General features: G+C 40.4%; 2 protein-coding genes across 5 annotated transcripts in view; one reads left to right on the top strand and one right to left on the bottom strand.

Moving 5' to 3' along the window:
- The window catches only part of KIF15 (kinesin family member 15), a 77,531-nt gene extending 75,703 nt beyond the window's left edge, over positions 1-1,828 (bottom strand). Inside the window, exon 1 of one of the 2 annotated variants that reach the window (XM_008071372.2) lies at positions 1,663-1,828. In XM_008071372.2, coding sequence (XP_008069563.1) covers positions 1,663-1,681 — 19 coding nt within the window. In that variant the 5' untranslated portion in view covers positions 1,682-1,828. The remainder of the gene's footprint in view (positions 1-1,662) is intronic. The other variant, XM_008071373.1, reaches the window with a different exon arrangement.
- Positions 1,829-1,864: 36 nt separating this feature from the next.
- KIAA1143 (KIAA1143 ortholog) lies at positions 1,865-10,820 on the top strand. 3 transcript variants are annotated; one of them, XM_008071371.2, is made up of 4 exons: positions 1,865-2,049; positions 7,397-7,541; positions 8,204-8,411; positions 10,689-10,820. In XM_008071371.2, exons 1-4 carry the CDS (start codon positions 1,942-1,944, stop codon positions 10,690-10,692), a joined length of 465 nt encoding a protein of 154 aa, XP_008069562.1. In that variant the 5' UTR covers positions 1,865-1,941; the 3' UTR covers positions 10,693-10,820. The 3 variants fall into 3 exon arrangements, with proteins under 3 accessions (XP_008069562.1, XP_008069561.1, XP_021574878.1); XM_008071370.2 differs by lacking the exon at positions 10,689-10,820 and having other exon boundaries at positions 8,204-8,689; XM_021719203.1 differs by lacking the exon at positions 10,689-10,820 and having other exon boundaries at positions 1,928-1,959; positions 8,204-8,760.
- The last annotated feature ends 4,012 nt before the right edge of the window (positions 10,821-14,832 follow it).

Here is a 14,832-nt window from a genome sequence, read left to right as displayed (position 1 = left end):
CACAAACAAATATCACTTTTTTTTTTTTTTTTTTTTGAGTTGACCCAGCCACCGCAGCCTCAACCTGCTGGGCTCCGGCCATCCTTCCGCCTCAGCCTTCCGAGTAGCCAGAATTACAGGCATGCGCTACCACGCCCGGCTGATTTTTTGATTTATTGTAGAGATGAGGTCCCGCTGCCCAGGCGGGTCTCGAACCCGCGGGCTCAGGCAATCCACTCACCTCAGCCTCCCAAAGGCGCGGGATTACAGGCTGAGCCACCGAGCCCAGCTTCACTTTTTCTTTTTTCTTTTTTTTTTTTTTTTTGAGTTGGAGTCTCATTCTGTTGCCAAAGTTGGAGTGCAGTAGCATGCTCACGGCCACAGCAGCCGCGACCTGCTGGGATCAGGCGATCCTTTTGCCTCAGCTTTCCAAGTAGCTGGGACGTGCCAATATGCCCGGCTAATTTTTTTTTTTTTGATAGAGACGAGGTCTCACCATGTTGCCCAGGCTGGTCTTGAATCCCTGGCTCAGGTAATCCTCTTGCCTCTGCCTCCCAGTGCTGGGATTACAGGTGTAGTCACCGTGCCCAGCCCAAATATCACTTTCAAATAAGCAGATGCTCTATTTATGTCACAGGCCTCAATTATTTTGCTTGAGTCTAGATTTACTAAACTTATCTATGAGGTGGAAACAAGGAACAAGTACTGTGATAGTGCAGAAAACAGGATGAACATTTCCATCCAGTCGTGCACCAATCTGCACATTCACAGTCCCTGAATACTGAAAATGGTGAAGGAAAAGGAATATTTTAGATGGAAAAATGTAACATAATGAAGTGTCCAGATAATAAAGTGATCAACTTAAAAGGTTAATATAATTTTTAAAACATCAAAAACAATTACAAATAACAGGGAGCTAGAAACATTAACACTATTGCAAGGCTCACATGCCAGAAGTTCACAATTTCTTCAATCATCTAACACAGGTCCCCCCTCATTACCATTCGGATCGTTCGCAGGGATCCCATTAAATCTGCTCATAACCCCCTTTAAAAAACAAGGCTCCTTAAGGGATTAGGCAATGTAAGAAGTAGCGCATGTACACAGGAACAGCAAACGATAAGAAATTAGTGAAAATAGAAGGGCTTATCAAATGCAAAAATGACAGTGTTCTACTCCCTGAAAAAAAAAAGGAAGAAATTGGACGGGTCTTCTTCAGGCGAAATTAGAGATTGTGAGACTACAACGACATCGCTGATATCTGTGTTTTAAAATCCTATTATCTAAGGAGAGGCTATCTAAAAGAAAAATTAATGGAACATCAGAAGGGTGGAAATATGCAGAAGGTGTTGAGAGAAAAGTCGACCCTCAGGCAAGGCTACCCAGAGAGGTAGTCTTGGTCGGGAAGAAGCCAGCGAAGAAACGACAGAACTGAGACAAAGGGACGAACAGGTTCACTGGTCATCCGGGCGCCTAGAACTGGGTCAGGCTCCTCCTAGCAGGCACCTAATACCCAGAAGACAAGGATGAAAGCTGTCCCGTCGGCGTATTGGACAGAGAAGTGCAGAGAGAGAGATTCCAAACGCCCCTGCCACTCAACCAGCCCTTGCAGTTCATACTCGCGGGCGACCAGAGGCAGCCGTCCTTTCACAGCTGTATTTGAGAACAAGGTTGAGGACTTACTTTTGCAGCCGGGTGCCATAGCGCCCTCCCTCCTTGATCCCGAGACCAAAACAGTCGACGCTCCCACCCCCCAGTCGCGCCGCACGACGGGATCCCGCTCACTCAAGATGGCCGCCAATTTGAATTTGGCGCTTGGCTCAGACGTTGACGCCAGCACGGAGGCCGCCATGCTGCCCGACCTATGCGTAGGGGGCGTGGTCAGGTGACGTAACAGACTAGCGCCGTCGCCTTTATAACCTCACGAATCGGCCCATAGACTTGTTTTTCCTCAGAACTGCCATGAGCAAGCGAAATCAGGTGTCATACGCGCGGCCGGCTGAGCCAGCGTTCCTGGCCCGATTCAAGGAGCGGGTCGGCTACAGGGAAGGGCCCACCGTGGAGACCAAGGTGAGCGCAGGCCAGTCGCGTTACTTGGGAAGCGCGGCCACTCCGCCACTTCCAACCTCTGCCTGGCCTTGGAGGCCAAGCACTGTCGGCTTCCTCCTTACACCCGCGCCGGGCCCCCGATGCGGGTGGGGTTTGGATCCCAGGCTGGACCTTTTCTAGCGACTACAGCTTCCTGCGCCCAGGAAGCTCTGTTGTTCTCAGAGCGCTGCTGTTCTTGAAAATGATCTGACGTGGATTAAGCCCGTCGTCCTTAGTAAATGGTAAAGAAACATCACTTTCCTGTCTCTTCTTTCTTACTTGCTTATTTCAAAACGCGCGAGTTAGCAGAGTGAGTGATAGCGTCGTCCCTTTTTCCAGATAAGGAAACAGGCCACTCGATCAAATGACCCGGTGGCCTAGGGCTCCAAACCTAAGAATCATCACTATTAGCTTCCAAGAGTAGCTCCAGACCAGTGGATTTCTGGTTTCCAAAAGCACTTCCTTAGCAAGTGTGTATCAATTGCCTTCTAAGAGTAGTTCTCAGACTAGCACCTCACCGTTGCCTTCTAAAAACTCACAATCAAGCGAGAGTTCTGTCAGATTCTCTTGTTGCAAGTTAGCCAGTGAAGATGTAAAACAAGTAATCATTCTTCAATAGACTGTATAAAACGGCGGCATGGAAGGTGGTAGCTGTTGGCGGCTTTAGTCCCAATGTGAATCATGGCGCGCTCCTAAACGCAGCTACTGAAGCTCTGAAAGCAACACTGGATGTATTTCTGTCCCACTAAAAGGACTGGCAGATCTGCCTCAAAATAAGAATTCTCAAGAAAGTACTGTTTATGAATTGAGGTGTAAGTCTGTGTATTTGGGCGCTGGCTGTGGAAAAAGCAAGGAACGTGCAAACGCAGTCGCATCAAGAGAAGCACTGAAGTTATTTCTAAGAAAAAGGTGGTGGTAAAAACATGTAAAAGGAAATACAGAGGCAGTGAAATAGAAGACCTAGTACTCCTTGATGAAGAATCAATCCCTGTAAACTTACTTCTGGCATTAAAGCATCCTCAATAATTACTCTAATATGTTCAAAATATCACTGCATATATCTGGTATTTGGAAAGGAAAAATTGGCTTTCACAAATTTTTTATTGCTTTTTTCCAGTTTTGCAGAAAATTTACATTCTAGTTCACTTCATACAGAAGTTGTAAATAATTTATGAATGACAGTTCACATTAAAAAGTGTGTATTAACAGCATACTAGTATGCTATTTTAGTTTGTTGAAGAAAATACTGTCATCTATTTTTAATGAAACATTAGGTACATGTATAGTTCTGTAGCGTCTTAAAATTTTTGTACTACTTTCATTTTGGTGAAAATATACTAAGTTGTCTAAAATACCTATTTTTTGTAGCTGAGTAAACCACATCAAATATAAGGGACCACAGCATTTGAATGTCAGAACGTCAGTAAAGCTTAAGGTTTTGAAAATGTTGCCCTTGATGTTGAATGTGTCTAAAAAAATAAAAGGGACAACCCCTTCGAGTCCCCTCCTGCTGTGGGAGCTTTTCTGTCCTTTCAATAAATCCTGCTTTCTAAAAAATAAATAAATAAATAAAAAGAAAAATAGTTGCCTCAGGCTATAAGAAGTTATAAGCATTATTTAGATATAAAGCCATATAAAATGTTATTGTTATTTACTCTGAAGTTGTTTAAAATTCATTATGATTTTGACCACTGCAGATTCTTTAAGCAGGGTAATTTATTTTTTGGATGGAATACAACTTACACTTTTTCTTAAAGACATAAATGTGGGTTTCTATATTAAGCATATTTTGTGACAACAATTAACAGATTGATTTAACTTTTAAGTGCTTTAAGCTATTTTACCTTTTCCAAAAAAAGAAAAACAAAAGTGCTGCTCCAGTGATTACATGAATGATAAAAAAGTGGAAAACCTTATTGCTGATATGAAGAAAGTCTTAGTGGGCTGCATAGAAGATCAAACCAGCCACTATAGTCCCTTAAGGCAAACCTCTCCAGATACTCCTCTGTTCTTCTCTTCACTTTATTCATATCTCACCTATAATACTTGTTTTGTATTGCAACTACTTGCTCTCCTGTATATCTCTATCACCAGATTAAGTGGTATCTAATTAGTATCTTAATCTCTCTGTATTTCCTAGCACCTAGTACAGTACCTGGCACTAAGTAGTGGGTGACAGGTATATTGGTTGGATGACTGTGATTGTCTTCAGGCAAGGCTTCATGGTGGAGGGGATATATGGATTCAGTCTTGAGGCTGGGTAGGTCAGCACATAGAGGTGGAGGTCAGCATGGGTAAAGGTAGAGATTGTGAGTCATGGACTGTATGTACAAGTGCTAAAAGGACTAGTGGGGGTAAGGCTGTGTGGACTATCAGTATACAACAAGCCATTTAATCCTAGAGGTGACATGGTCAAGGAGTGTCAGGTTTGCATGACCAAAAATGGTGATAATGACAAAGAGAATGAGGTTTGAGAGAGGGACATGGATTCAGTAATGGAGAGAACATGAAACCTAACTTTGCTTGAAGTCCTGGTGATGATCATGTGCACATAGTTGACACCTTGAAGGTTGGAAGAGCTTAGGAGAACTTGGGGAAAACTTACCAATTAATAGCAGTGATTTTGGTTCATTTATTTAATCAAGAGACTTCCTTAGAGAAAAGAAAGTCCCATTTTCCAGTCTGAAGGATCCACTTCGTTTTCAATCATTTAGGCAATATACAGTATTCCCTCCTTATCTGAGGTGGATACATTCCAAGACCCCTAGTGGATGCCTGAAACTGCAAGATAGCACTGAATCCTATGCATACTATGTTTTTTCCTAAAACTATGATAAAGTTTAGTTTGCAAATTAGGTACAGTAAGAGGTGAGTGATAATAGCTAATAATAAAATAGAACAATTTTAACAAATACTGTAAAAAAGTTTAGGACAATGTGGTCTCCTTCTCTAAATATCCTATTGTACTGTACTTATTCTTCAGGCTTCGGTAGACTGTGGGTAACTGAAGCCATGTAAAGTGAAATTGAGTATAAGGAGAGACTACTGTAATCAGCATTGTAGTGATTTTTTTTTTTTTTGGTCGGAGTCTCACTCTGTCGCCCAGGCTGGAGTATAGCGACAGGCTCACAGCCACTGCAGCTTTGACCTGCTGGGCTCAGGTGATCCTTCCACCTCAGCCTTCCAAGTAGCTGGAATCACAGGTATGCGCCACCATACCTGGCTAATTTTTTATATGTTTTGTAGAGAAAAGATCTCACCAAGTTGCCTAGGCTGGTCTCGAACCCCTGGGCTCCCGCAATCCTCTCTCCCTTCTTCCCAAAATGCTCGGATTACAGGTGTGTGCTGCCGCACCTGGCAAGCATTTTAATGATTTATTAACAACAACAAAAGAGTTCCATGGGAATTGTATAATTAAGCTAAGCTAATCTTATTCACCTTCTTGAGAGTTAATTCAGGAGTGGCTCTGAACAGTCCTCAATGGCTGCGGCCACTGTTCCCAGACTGTTTCTCTTGTTTTCCAGCCAGGCACATAAATAAAAAGAGAAAAGGCAAAAATTAATGAAAATAATGATTCCCAGTCTAATGGACACCAGGAATTATTTTATTTCACTTTCCCATACCCTTGGCTATAAGTACTTATTAATTACCTACTTGTTTGTGGTCATGTATTGAAAACTTTCAGAGAAAAATAGGCAGAACATGGATATCATTAAAGAGAATGTGCTTGTCGAATATTAGAGCAAACTTGGGAATTGAAAAGTAGACTAAATAAATGTGCTGTAACTTGCCAGGGTCTTAGGTAGTTCATTTTTTATCCTCTTGGTCATTCATGAGTAGATCAATACATATTTCTTGAGTCCCTGCTTTTTCCAGGCTCTGTGCCTCTACATATGGAGATGAAATACATAGTACCTCTCTAAAAGGAACTTGCCTAATGGAGACAAACAGAAAAACAATAATAACACAGTGTGACACATGCTACCTCTGAGCTATGCACAGTGTAGGAAAGAGGAGGAAGAAAGAGGAGGAAGTGAGATGAGATGAGCACTTCTAGAAGATCTTAGTATTGAAGGCAGCTTAAGTAGGAGTTGGCCAGGGGAAGTGGGACTTTCTAGGTATTGAGAATTTGTTCAGAGACAGAGAAGCCAAAGGAACTGATATGTTCATGGATTACCAGCTGCTCACACCTGGCTGGAGTCTAGACATCATGAAAGAGTGGTACAGGATAAAACCATAGTTACAGTTGAAAGTCATATAGGGCTTTGTTGCCCTGTTTAGAAGACAAAGGATAGTCTGTGAGAAGTGGAATAACAAGCTCCTGTATTTTAACAATATGTGAAAACACATTTTGGTGTGCATACTTTTCAATCCACCAATTCCACTTCCAGGAATTTTTCTCACATAAGATGTCCCCCCCAAAAAAAAAGTGTACAAGGTTTTTTGTAGTAGAAAAAACTAGAAATACCCCCAATTTTTTATTTAATGGTCAAGTAAATCATGAGATGGCCATATATAATTAAATACAAGGAAATTATCTTTAAAAATCAGATCATGCTATGTTTATCTCACAGTTCTATGCAAAGATTTTTTAAAATTATTATTTTTCTTTCTAGTAAAAAAGTTTGGGAACTGGGGATTTTTTGGTATCTGGCATTTAAAAATTCTGAATCAACTGGCAAAATGTTACATGTATACAGTGAGTATGTGGTTTCTGTTATGTTATTCTCTGTATTTTATGTTTGAGAAATAATAAAGCAAGTCAGTAAATATATACAGTATTCTGTTTGCATACAAAACATTTATACCTACATATTTGTATTCTTGCTATTTGGAAAATAGCTGTATTTGTATTTTATATACCTATATATTAGGTATCCTTGCTATTTGGAAAATAGCTGATAAGGTAGCTACCAAACTAAAGCTATAAGGAGGGGGATTATTTTCTTGTCTAACTTGGGAGAGACAGAGGTGAAAAATACTGATGAGGAGCAGAGAGAACCGGTGTAGTGCAATGCTGCCCAGAGTAGGCTAGGAGTGACAGCAGGACCCAAAGCAGAGAGCCCCTGATACTAGTAACTGCATGCTGGGGTACCTATTGAGGTAGACATGAATCCCACTGGACAGGCACCCCAGGGTGAATAGCAGGTAGTCCTCGTTCATAGACTTCATGTGGTGAGGTTAGTCTTCTTGGAGTTACTTGAAAATCATTACCAAACACATTTAGTCAATAGTTACCCTTCTCACTTTAATTTAGTTTCTTATAAAGGCAGTGGTTGTATTTGGTTCAAGGCTGGCGACCTACACATTTTATTTGTGTCTTCCCCAGAGAATCCAGCCTCAGCTTCCAGATGAAGATGATGATCACAGTGACAAAGAAGATGAACAACCGCAAGTAGTGGTTTTAAAAAAAGGAGACCTGTCAGTTGAAGAAGTCATGAAAATTAAAGCAGAAATAAAGGCTGCCAAAGCAGGTAAGTCTGAAAGTAATCTGATTTTTCTAACAATTTCAGAAGTCTGGAGTATGAAATTACTTTGTTACGTAATAGTATGGTTTGAAGGAGACAGTTATAGATTCAAGCCTTGGCTTAAGATGTGTGACCTTGAATAAGTTAATTTCATCTCTCAACCTCAGTTTCCTCATCAGTATAATAGGGACAATAATTATACCTACCTTATTGGTTTGTTATGAGAATTAAGTGCAAATTTAAGTAAAAACATCCTGGTTTTTTTTTTAAAAAAAGAGGTGTCTAGGTTTATAAACCAGTCAACCATGGTCTATTAGTGTCTGAAGTGTGATATGTTATATAGAATAGTTTTCATTACTCCTAAACATTTATTACATCGCTTTAGGGGAAAATGCTATAGCTCTAAATAATCACTTTTCAAAATACTTAAAAATACTACCTGATTGTAGTTACTTGGGGACAGGCAGTATATGGAATACTTCCATGAGTTTTTACTGAATGACTGCGTGTCTTGTGGGGCATAATAGCTAGAGGCAGTGGAAAAGACCAGTCTGAATTGATGCAAGGATGTCTTAAATACAATATGAGATTTCCTTACTATCTGACTCTCTGATAAAGGCAAAATAGTAAGGAGAGAAGAAAGTTCTTAAAAATTTGTTTTTGCTTAGATGAAGAGCCAGCTCCAGCTGATGGAAGAATCGTTTATCGAAAACCAATCAAACGCCCCTCAGGTGAAAAATATTCAGGTTTAACAGCAAGCTCAAAAAAGAAGACGACAAATGAAGATGCAATAACTCAAGACTCAGTTAAAAAGAACTCACAAAAGCAAATAAAAAACAGTAGCCTCCTTTCTTTTGACAATGAAGATGAAAATGAGTAAGTGTAAACATTTGACTTAGTCTTCTTGGAAAATATATGTTTGTTTTTTAAATAACACTTTTTCCTATTATAAAGATACTACAAGTTCATTATAGAAAATTAAGTAAATAAACAAATTTAATAAAATAAGCTATCTATGCATTAATTCCCTTCTGACTTGAAATGCCAACTCTGTAGAAATTAACTACCATTAACATTTTGTTATTTCTCATGGGTGTGTATTAAATTATAGATTTTTAAGCAAAATTGTGTAAATACAATTGTATTTTACATGTTCTCTGTCCTGCTTCTCTCTTGATATTATATTGTGAGCATTTGTCCAGGTCAGTAAATTTCAAAAACCTGACATTAATAGCTACAGAGAATGTAATAATTAAACAAATCCCAGGTTGTACCTTTCTCATTAGCAGAATCCCACTTTGGGAGGGGAAGATGATAATGTGCCTGGTTAAAAACACCTCCTCAGCCGGGTGTGGTGGTTCATGCCTATAAAAACCAGCATTTTGGGAGACCAAGGCGAGAGGACTGCCTGAGCTCGGTGGTTCAAGACCAGCCTGAGCAACATGGCAAGACCTCATCTCTACAATAAATCAAAAAATTAGCCAGATGTGGTAGTGCTTGTCTGTGGTTCCAGCTACTCGGAAGGCTGAGATGGAAGGATCACCTGAGCCCACCAGGTCAAGGCTGTGATGGCCGTAAGCATGCCACTGCACTCCAGCTTGACTCTGACTCAAAGAAAAAAAACAAAACAAAACACCTCTCCAACTCCTGCTAAGGGTGGCCATATGACTCAATTCTGACAAGTTAAGAGATACAAGTGGAGTTCTGTTTAATAAAGCTGCTAGGGTGGTTCTTTTGGGGGATTTTTTTTACACAAAAGGACAGACTTGGCAAACGAGCCTTTTCCCTTACCTCTTCATCCTGCTTGGAGTGTGGACATAAAGGCTAAGAGTTCCAAATCCATTTTTAGGCATAAGGAAGGCAGCCATTTGCTTCAGGTGGTATAAGAGCTGTGCTCCTTAATGGCATGCTTCAAGGAACCGCTGCACCAGGGACATATGTGGGTGGGTTAAAAAGTCCTGAAATAGGTTCTCTCTAAAACAGTGGTCCCCAGCCTTTTTGGCATCAGGAACCAGTTTCGTGGAAGACAGTTTTTTAACAGACTGGAGGAGATCATCAGACATTAGATTCTCTTGAAGAGCACACAATCTAGACCCTTGCATGTGCAGTTCACAGTAGGGTTCTTGCTCCTGTGAGAAACTAATGCTGCAGTTAATCTGACAGGAGGTGGAGCTCCACTCCCTCACTGTTCACCTCCTGCTGTGCAGCCCATTTCCTAACAGACCACGGCCCAAGGGTTGGGGACCCATGCTCTAAATTACTTAAACTAGTTCTGAAGCCATTCTGAAATACTGTCTTTTATATGTATTCACTTGTAGTAAAAACCAGGGATTCTATTTTCCTGATTTAAATCATTGTTATATCTATTCTTGTATCAAACTACACTGTTTCAGTTACTGTAAATTGTAATATGTCTTTAATATGTAGAGGTGGGAATCTTGAAGGCAGGGACTTTTATTCACCACTGTGTCCTCAGTACTTAGAAGAATATCTAGCATATTAAGTGCACAATAAATAGTTACAATGAATGAGAGTATTCTCTCTCATTTTCCTTTTACAAACCAGTGGTTCTCAAAGTGTAGGCCCTATATCAGTAGCAACAGAGCCCCCCATGAAACCTAAAAATACAAATTCTTGAGCCTAACCTACTAAATCAGAAACTAGATGTAGGGCCCAATAATCACTGTAGCAAGTCTGCCAGGTGGTTCTGATGGTCTCTCAAGATTGAGAACCACTAAGACTACAGTAATCCCCCCTAAATCATTGGGGATACATTTCCAAGTGGATGCCTGAAACTGCAGAATATATTGAGCCTTACTGTGTTCTATCTATATACCTATGGTAAAGTTTAATTTATAAATTAGGCATATAATTGATGAGATTAACAATAACAAATAATAAAATAGAACAATTTTAACAATATACCATAATAAAAGTTACGTGAATGTGGTCTCTCTTGCCCTCTTTCAAAACATCTTACTGTATTTGTGCCTTGGGTAACTGAGACCACAGAAAGCAAAACTGCGGCTAAGGAGGGACCACTGTATTAGAACTGTAGTGAGATTAAAATGAAAAATTTAAACAAAATATGAAAAACTGTCTATAAGGTCTTAATTCTTGAAATATATCATATTGATAAGGCCTTTATTGCAGGTGATATTTCTAACAATGTAAATATAAGAGCTAACAGCCAAGAAGCATGTCTTGTGATGAAAGCCCAAGGACCAAGATATGGTGGCCTGTGGGATGTGCTGAGCATTCTTAAGGAAATTGCTTCACCTGTCAGCTGCTTTCCAAGAACAGCAGTCCCATTAACTGCAGGATCTGTGTTGCTAAGAGAGGTGAGGGAGTTTGGAGTGAGAGAAGAGAGACTAAGCCTTTTCCACAGTGCTGCTTCTAAGCAATATTGAACAAGTATTTGAAGTACCAGAAGTACAAGGAGTAAACCTTGGTGGAGTCCATGGGATGCTAATTCTGCAAGCTTGCAGAAAGCAAAAGCTGTGGAGGCACTCAGATTTCAAAGGATGTCGTCAAAAGCCTGCCCTTCCTCCCCCCACAGAGACCTGTCATGGAGGTGGAGCCACCACAGAGAGCCACCCTACTGGAGCAACGCCAAGCAGGAAGGTGGGGTTGGAGCTTCTGCAGAGTCCCCACCAAGGCAATGCAATATATAGTGGGTGGAAGCAAGGCTACTACAGAGTCCTCACTAGGGCAGTGCCTAGTGGAGCTCTGGGAACAGAATTACCCCTGGGACCTCAGAACTTTAAAGCCACTGACAGCATGCAGCACTCGGAAAGAGCTCCAGGCACCAGATACCAAACTATAAGAACAGTTATGTGGGCTACACGCGGCAAAGCCATAGGGGTGAAGCTGCCTGAGGACTTGGGGACCAACCCACCCCAGTGTGTCCGGGAAGCAGCAGTCAAAAGAGATTATTTTCCAGCTTTAAGATTTAATGTCTGCCCTCCTGCATTTCAGCCTTGCTTGGGGCCTGCTACTCTTTTCTTTTTTGCCTAGTTCTCCCTTTTGAAATGGAAATGTCTTATGTCTGTACCAGTATTGTATCTTGGAAGCAGACAACTTAGTTTGCATTCATAAGCTCATAGATGAGACTCTGGACTTTTGTGTTGGTGCTGGAACAAGTTAAGACTTTGGAGCTCTGGGGCTGGAATGAATGTATTTGTATGTGAGAAGGAAATGAGTCTGGGGGACCAGGGACAGAATGCTGTGGTTTGAATATTTGTCTCCTTCAAAACTCATGTTGAAATTTAATCCCTGGCTGGGTGTGGTAGCTCACTCCTATAATCCCAGCACTTTGGGAGGCCAAGAGGATTGCCTGAGCCCAGGTGTTCAAGACCAGCCTGGGCAACTTGATGAGACCTCGTCTTACAATAAATCAAGAAAAATTAGCCAGGCGTGGTGGTGCATGCCTATAATTTTAGCTACTTGGAAGGCTGAGGGAGAAGGATCATCTGAGCCGAGCAGGTCAAGGCTGCAGTGGCCGTGAGTGTGCCACTACACTCCATCCTGAGCAACAGAGTGAGACTCCAACTCCAAAAACCAAAAAAAAAGTTTAATACCCAATATGGCAGTGTTGAGAGGTGGGACCTTTAAGAGGTGATTGAGTCCTGAGGGCTCTGTCCTCATAATGGATTAATCCATTCATGGATAAATGGAATAATATGTTAATGGATTAGTGTGCTATCATGGGAGTGGGACTGATAGCTTTATCAGAAGAGAAAGAGCTGAGCTAGCAAGCTCAGCCGCCTCACCATGTGATCCCCTGTGCCATCTCAGGACTCTGCAGAGTCTTCTACCAACAACAAGCTTCTCATTGAATGCATTTCCTCTAACTTGAACTTCATAGCTTCCATAACTATAAGAAATAAATTTCTTTCTAAAAATAAATTACTCAGTTTCAGGTATTCTGTTACAGAAAATGAACTAAGACAAGTTTGATCCACTCATCATAAAGTGTCTTTTCAAACTTTAGTTGGTCATACAGTTTTAAAAAAATGTTTGATGTGATTCTAATATATAAGGGATCAGAGTAGCCAACACCCAAGCCACCCCTACATGAATTACATCAGAATCTGGTGGTAAAATTGAAAATTCTCCAAGTGACTTCAAATTGTAGTCGAGGGTGTAAACCAGTGTCCTACAACCCAGGGCACTTCCTTTTAAGGGGAAAGATACTGTTTGCTAAGTAAGTGGAAAGCCAAAGGCTAAGCAGGGAGGTACAGTATTTCCCATTTTTTGTAGCCCTCAAACTGCCTTATTAAATGTGGCAGTCAAAATTTAGCTGGTCAATAGGAATTAAAGGCAGGACTAAGGTCCAAGCTTGAGGTTGGAATTGGATAGGAGGGAACATTACTAATGATGGCAGCATTACTTAGATAATTTATAAAGACCATTCTTCAAAAAAGAAACCAGAGCTCCTTAGAAAAATGGCTGATTCTAGGGCTGAGGTAAGGATGTTAAAAGCTAATCCTGGGGCAACCCCCTTGGGTCCCCTCCCATTGTGGGAGCTTTTCTGGCCTCTCAATAAATCCTGCTTTAAAATAAATAAATAAATAATCCTGGAACATCTTGTGCTTGAAAAGTAAGGAGGTGCTCAAAAAATGATGGAAGTATGCCAAAAGGATAGAGGAGTCAACTTGCAAGAATGACCAAAGGGCAAATATGGAGCAATTTGAACAAAAAATTTTTAAATGATAGTACATTACAACCCATATGATAAAATTGTATTGCTATGGATAACATAATTTTTTACATGGATGAGAAAGGATAGGTCTTCCTTACAGTAGAATTTTAATTAATAAAGGCAGGAGGAATGATGAAAATAGAAAATCACCATTTGGCAAATTCCACAGTAAAAAATTTTAGTGGGCTGAATGATGGCCTCCAAAGATAACAGGTCCTAATCCCTAGAGCCTGTGACTTACTGTATATAGTAAAGTTGTTTTTTTTTTCCAGATGTGACTGAGTTAAGGATCTTGTGATTTGGAGATTATCTCAGGTAATCTGGGAGGACCCTAAATGCCATCACACCTTTTCTTATAAAAGACAGGCAGAGGAAGATTAGACACAGAGTAGGCAAGGTGAAGATGGAGGCAGAGATTGGAGTGACGCAACTATAAATCAAGGAATGCCAGCAGCCACCAGAAGCTGGAAAACGCAAGGGATAGATTCTTTCCAAAAACCTTTGGAGAGAAGACAGCCCTGTCAACACCTAGATTTCAGCCTAGCAAAACTGACTTGAACTTCCTGGCCTCCAGAATTCTGAGAGAATAACTTTCTGTTGTTCTAAGCCATCAAGTTTGTGAGAATCTTTTATAGTGGCCATAGGAAACAAATTCATACATGTGGTTGACATGATTCATTAAAGGAAGCCAAAATTAGTGGGCAAAAGTATGCCAGAAACAGAATATTTGCTTAGTTTAAAAATATCTCCCTATCTGATACTAATAACAAAAGAAAAACTAGTAATGCTACAGTAGTGTTACATGTACTAATGAACCAGGCAGATGTCACCTTATTTAGGTGATCAAAGTTAATATCAGTAATAAGTGATAATGACATCATGACCTCCTGATACGATGCACTGAGAAGGGCAAGGATGTGGAGCCATAGGAACTCTAATTCAGCATTGATGGGAATGCAAAATGGTCCACCCCCTTTGAAAGAAAGTTTGGCAGTATCTTACAAAGCTAAATACACTCTTAACATACAATAAAGCAGTTTCACTCCTTAGTAATTTACCAAAATAAGTTGAGACTGCACACAAATATTTACAGCAGCTTTATTCATAATTGATAAAACTTGTAAGCAACCAAGATGTTCTTCAATAGAGTAATGGGTAAACTAATAAATCTATACAATGGAATTATTCAGCACTCAAGTGAAATGAGCTATCAAGAAAAGACATGGAAGAAATTTAAATGCATACTACTATGTGAATAAAGTCAATATGAAAAGACTACATGCTGAATGATTCCAGCTATATAACATCCTGCAAAAGGCAAAACTATGGTGACAGTAAAAAAGAACAGTGGTTGCTAAGAGGTAGCAGGGAGAGAGGGATGGATAGGTGGAATGCAGAGAATTTCTAGAAGTGTGAAATGACTCTTCATGATACTATAATGGTGGGTACATGATATTACACATTTATCTAAATTCATAGAATGTACAAAGCCAACAGTGAGCCCTAATGTACAATTTAGGCTTTGGATGATAATGATGTGTCCGTGTAGGTTGTACCACTCTGGTGTAGGATGTTAATAGTAGAGGAAGCTGG

Source organism: Carlito syrichta, unplaced genomic scaffold (genome assembly GCF_000164805.1).
Source record: "Carlito syrichta isolate Samal-C Ts95f unplaced genomic scaffold, Tarsius_syrichta-2.0.1 Scaffold314298, whole genome shotgun sequence".
NCBI lineage: Eukaryota > Metazoa > Chordata > Mammalia > Primates > Tarsiidae > Carlito > Carlito syrichta.
Note: the sequence above shows the minus strand (reverse complement) of the source record. Positions and strands in the feature narration are given on the sequence as shown.

Coding starts and splice junctions, on each gene's coding strand:
- KIAA1143 (XM_008071371.2), top strand. CDS start 1,942: ATGAGCAAGCGAAATCAGGTGTCATACGCGCGGCCGGCTGAGCCAGCG. Junction 2,050..7,396: donor GGCCCACCGTGGAGACCAAG/GTGAGCGCAGGC, acceptor TGTCTTCCCCAG/AGAATCCAGCCTCAGCTTCC. Junction 7,542..8,203: donor AATAAAGGCTGCCAAAGCAG/GTAAGTCTGAAA, acceptor GTTTTTGCTTAG/ATGAAGAGCCAGCTCCAGCT.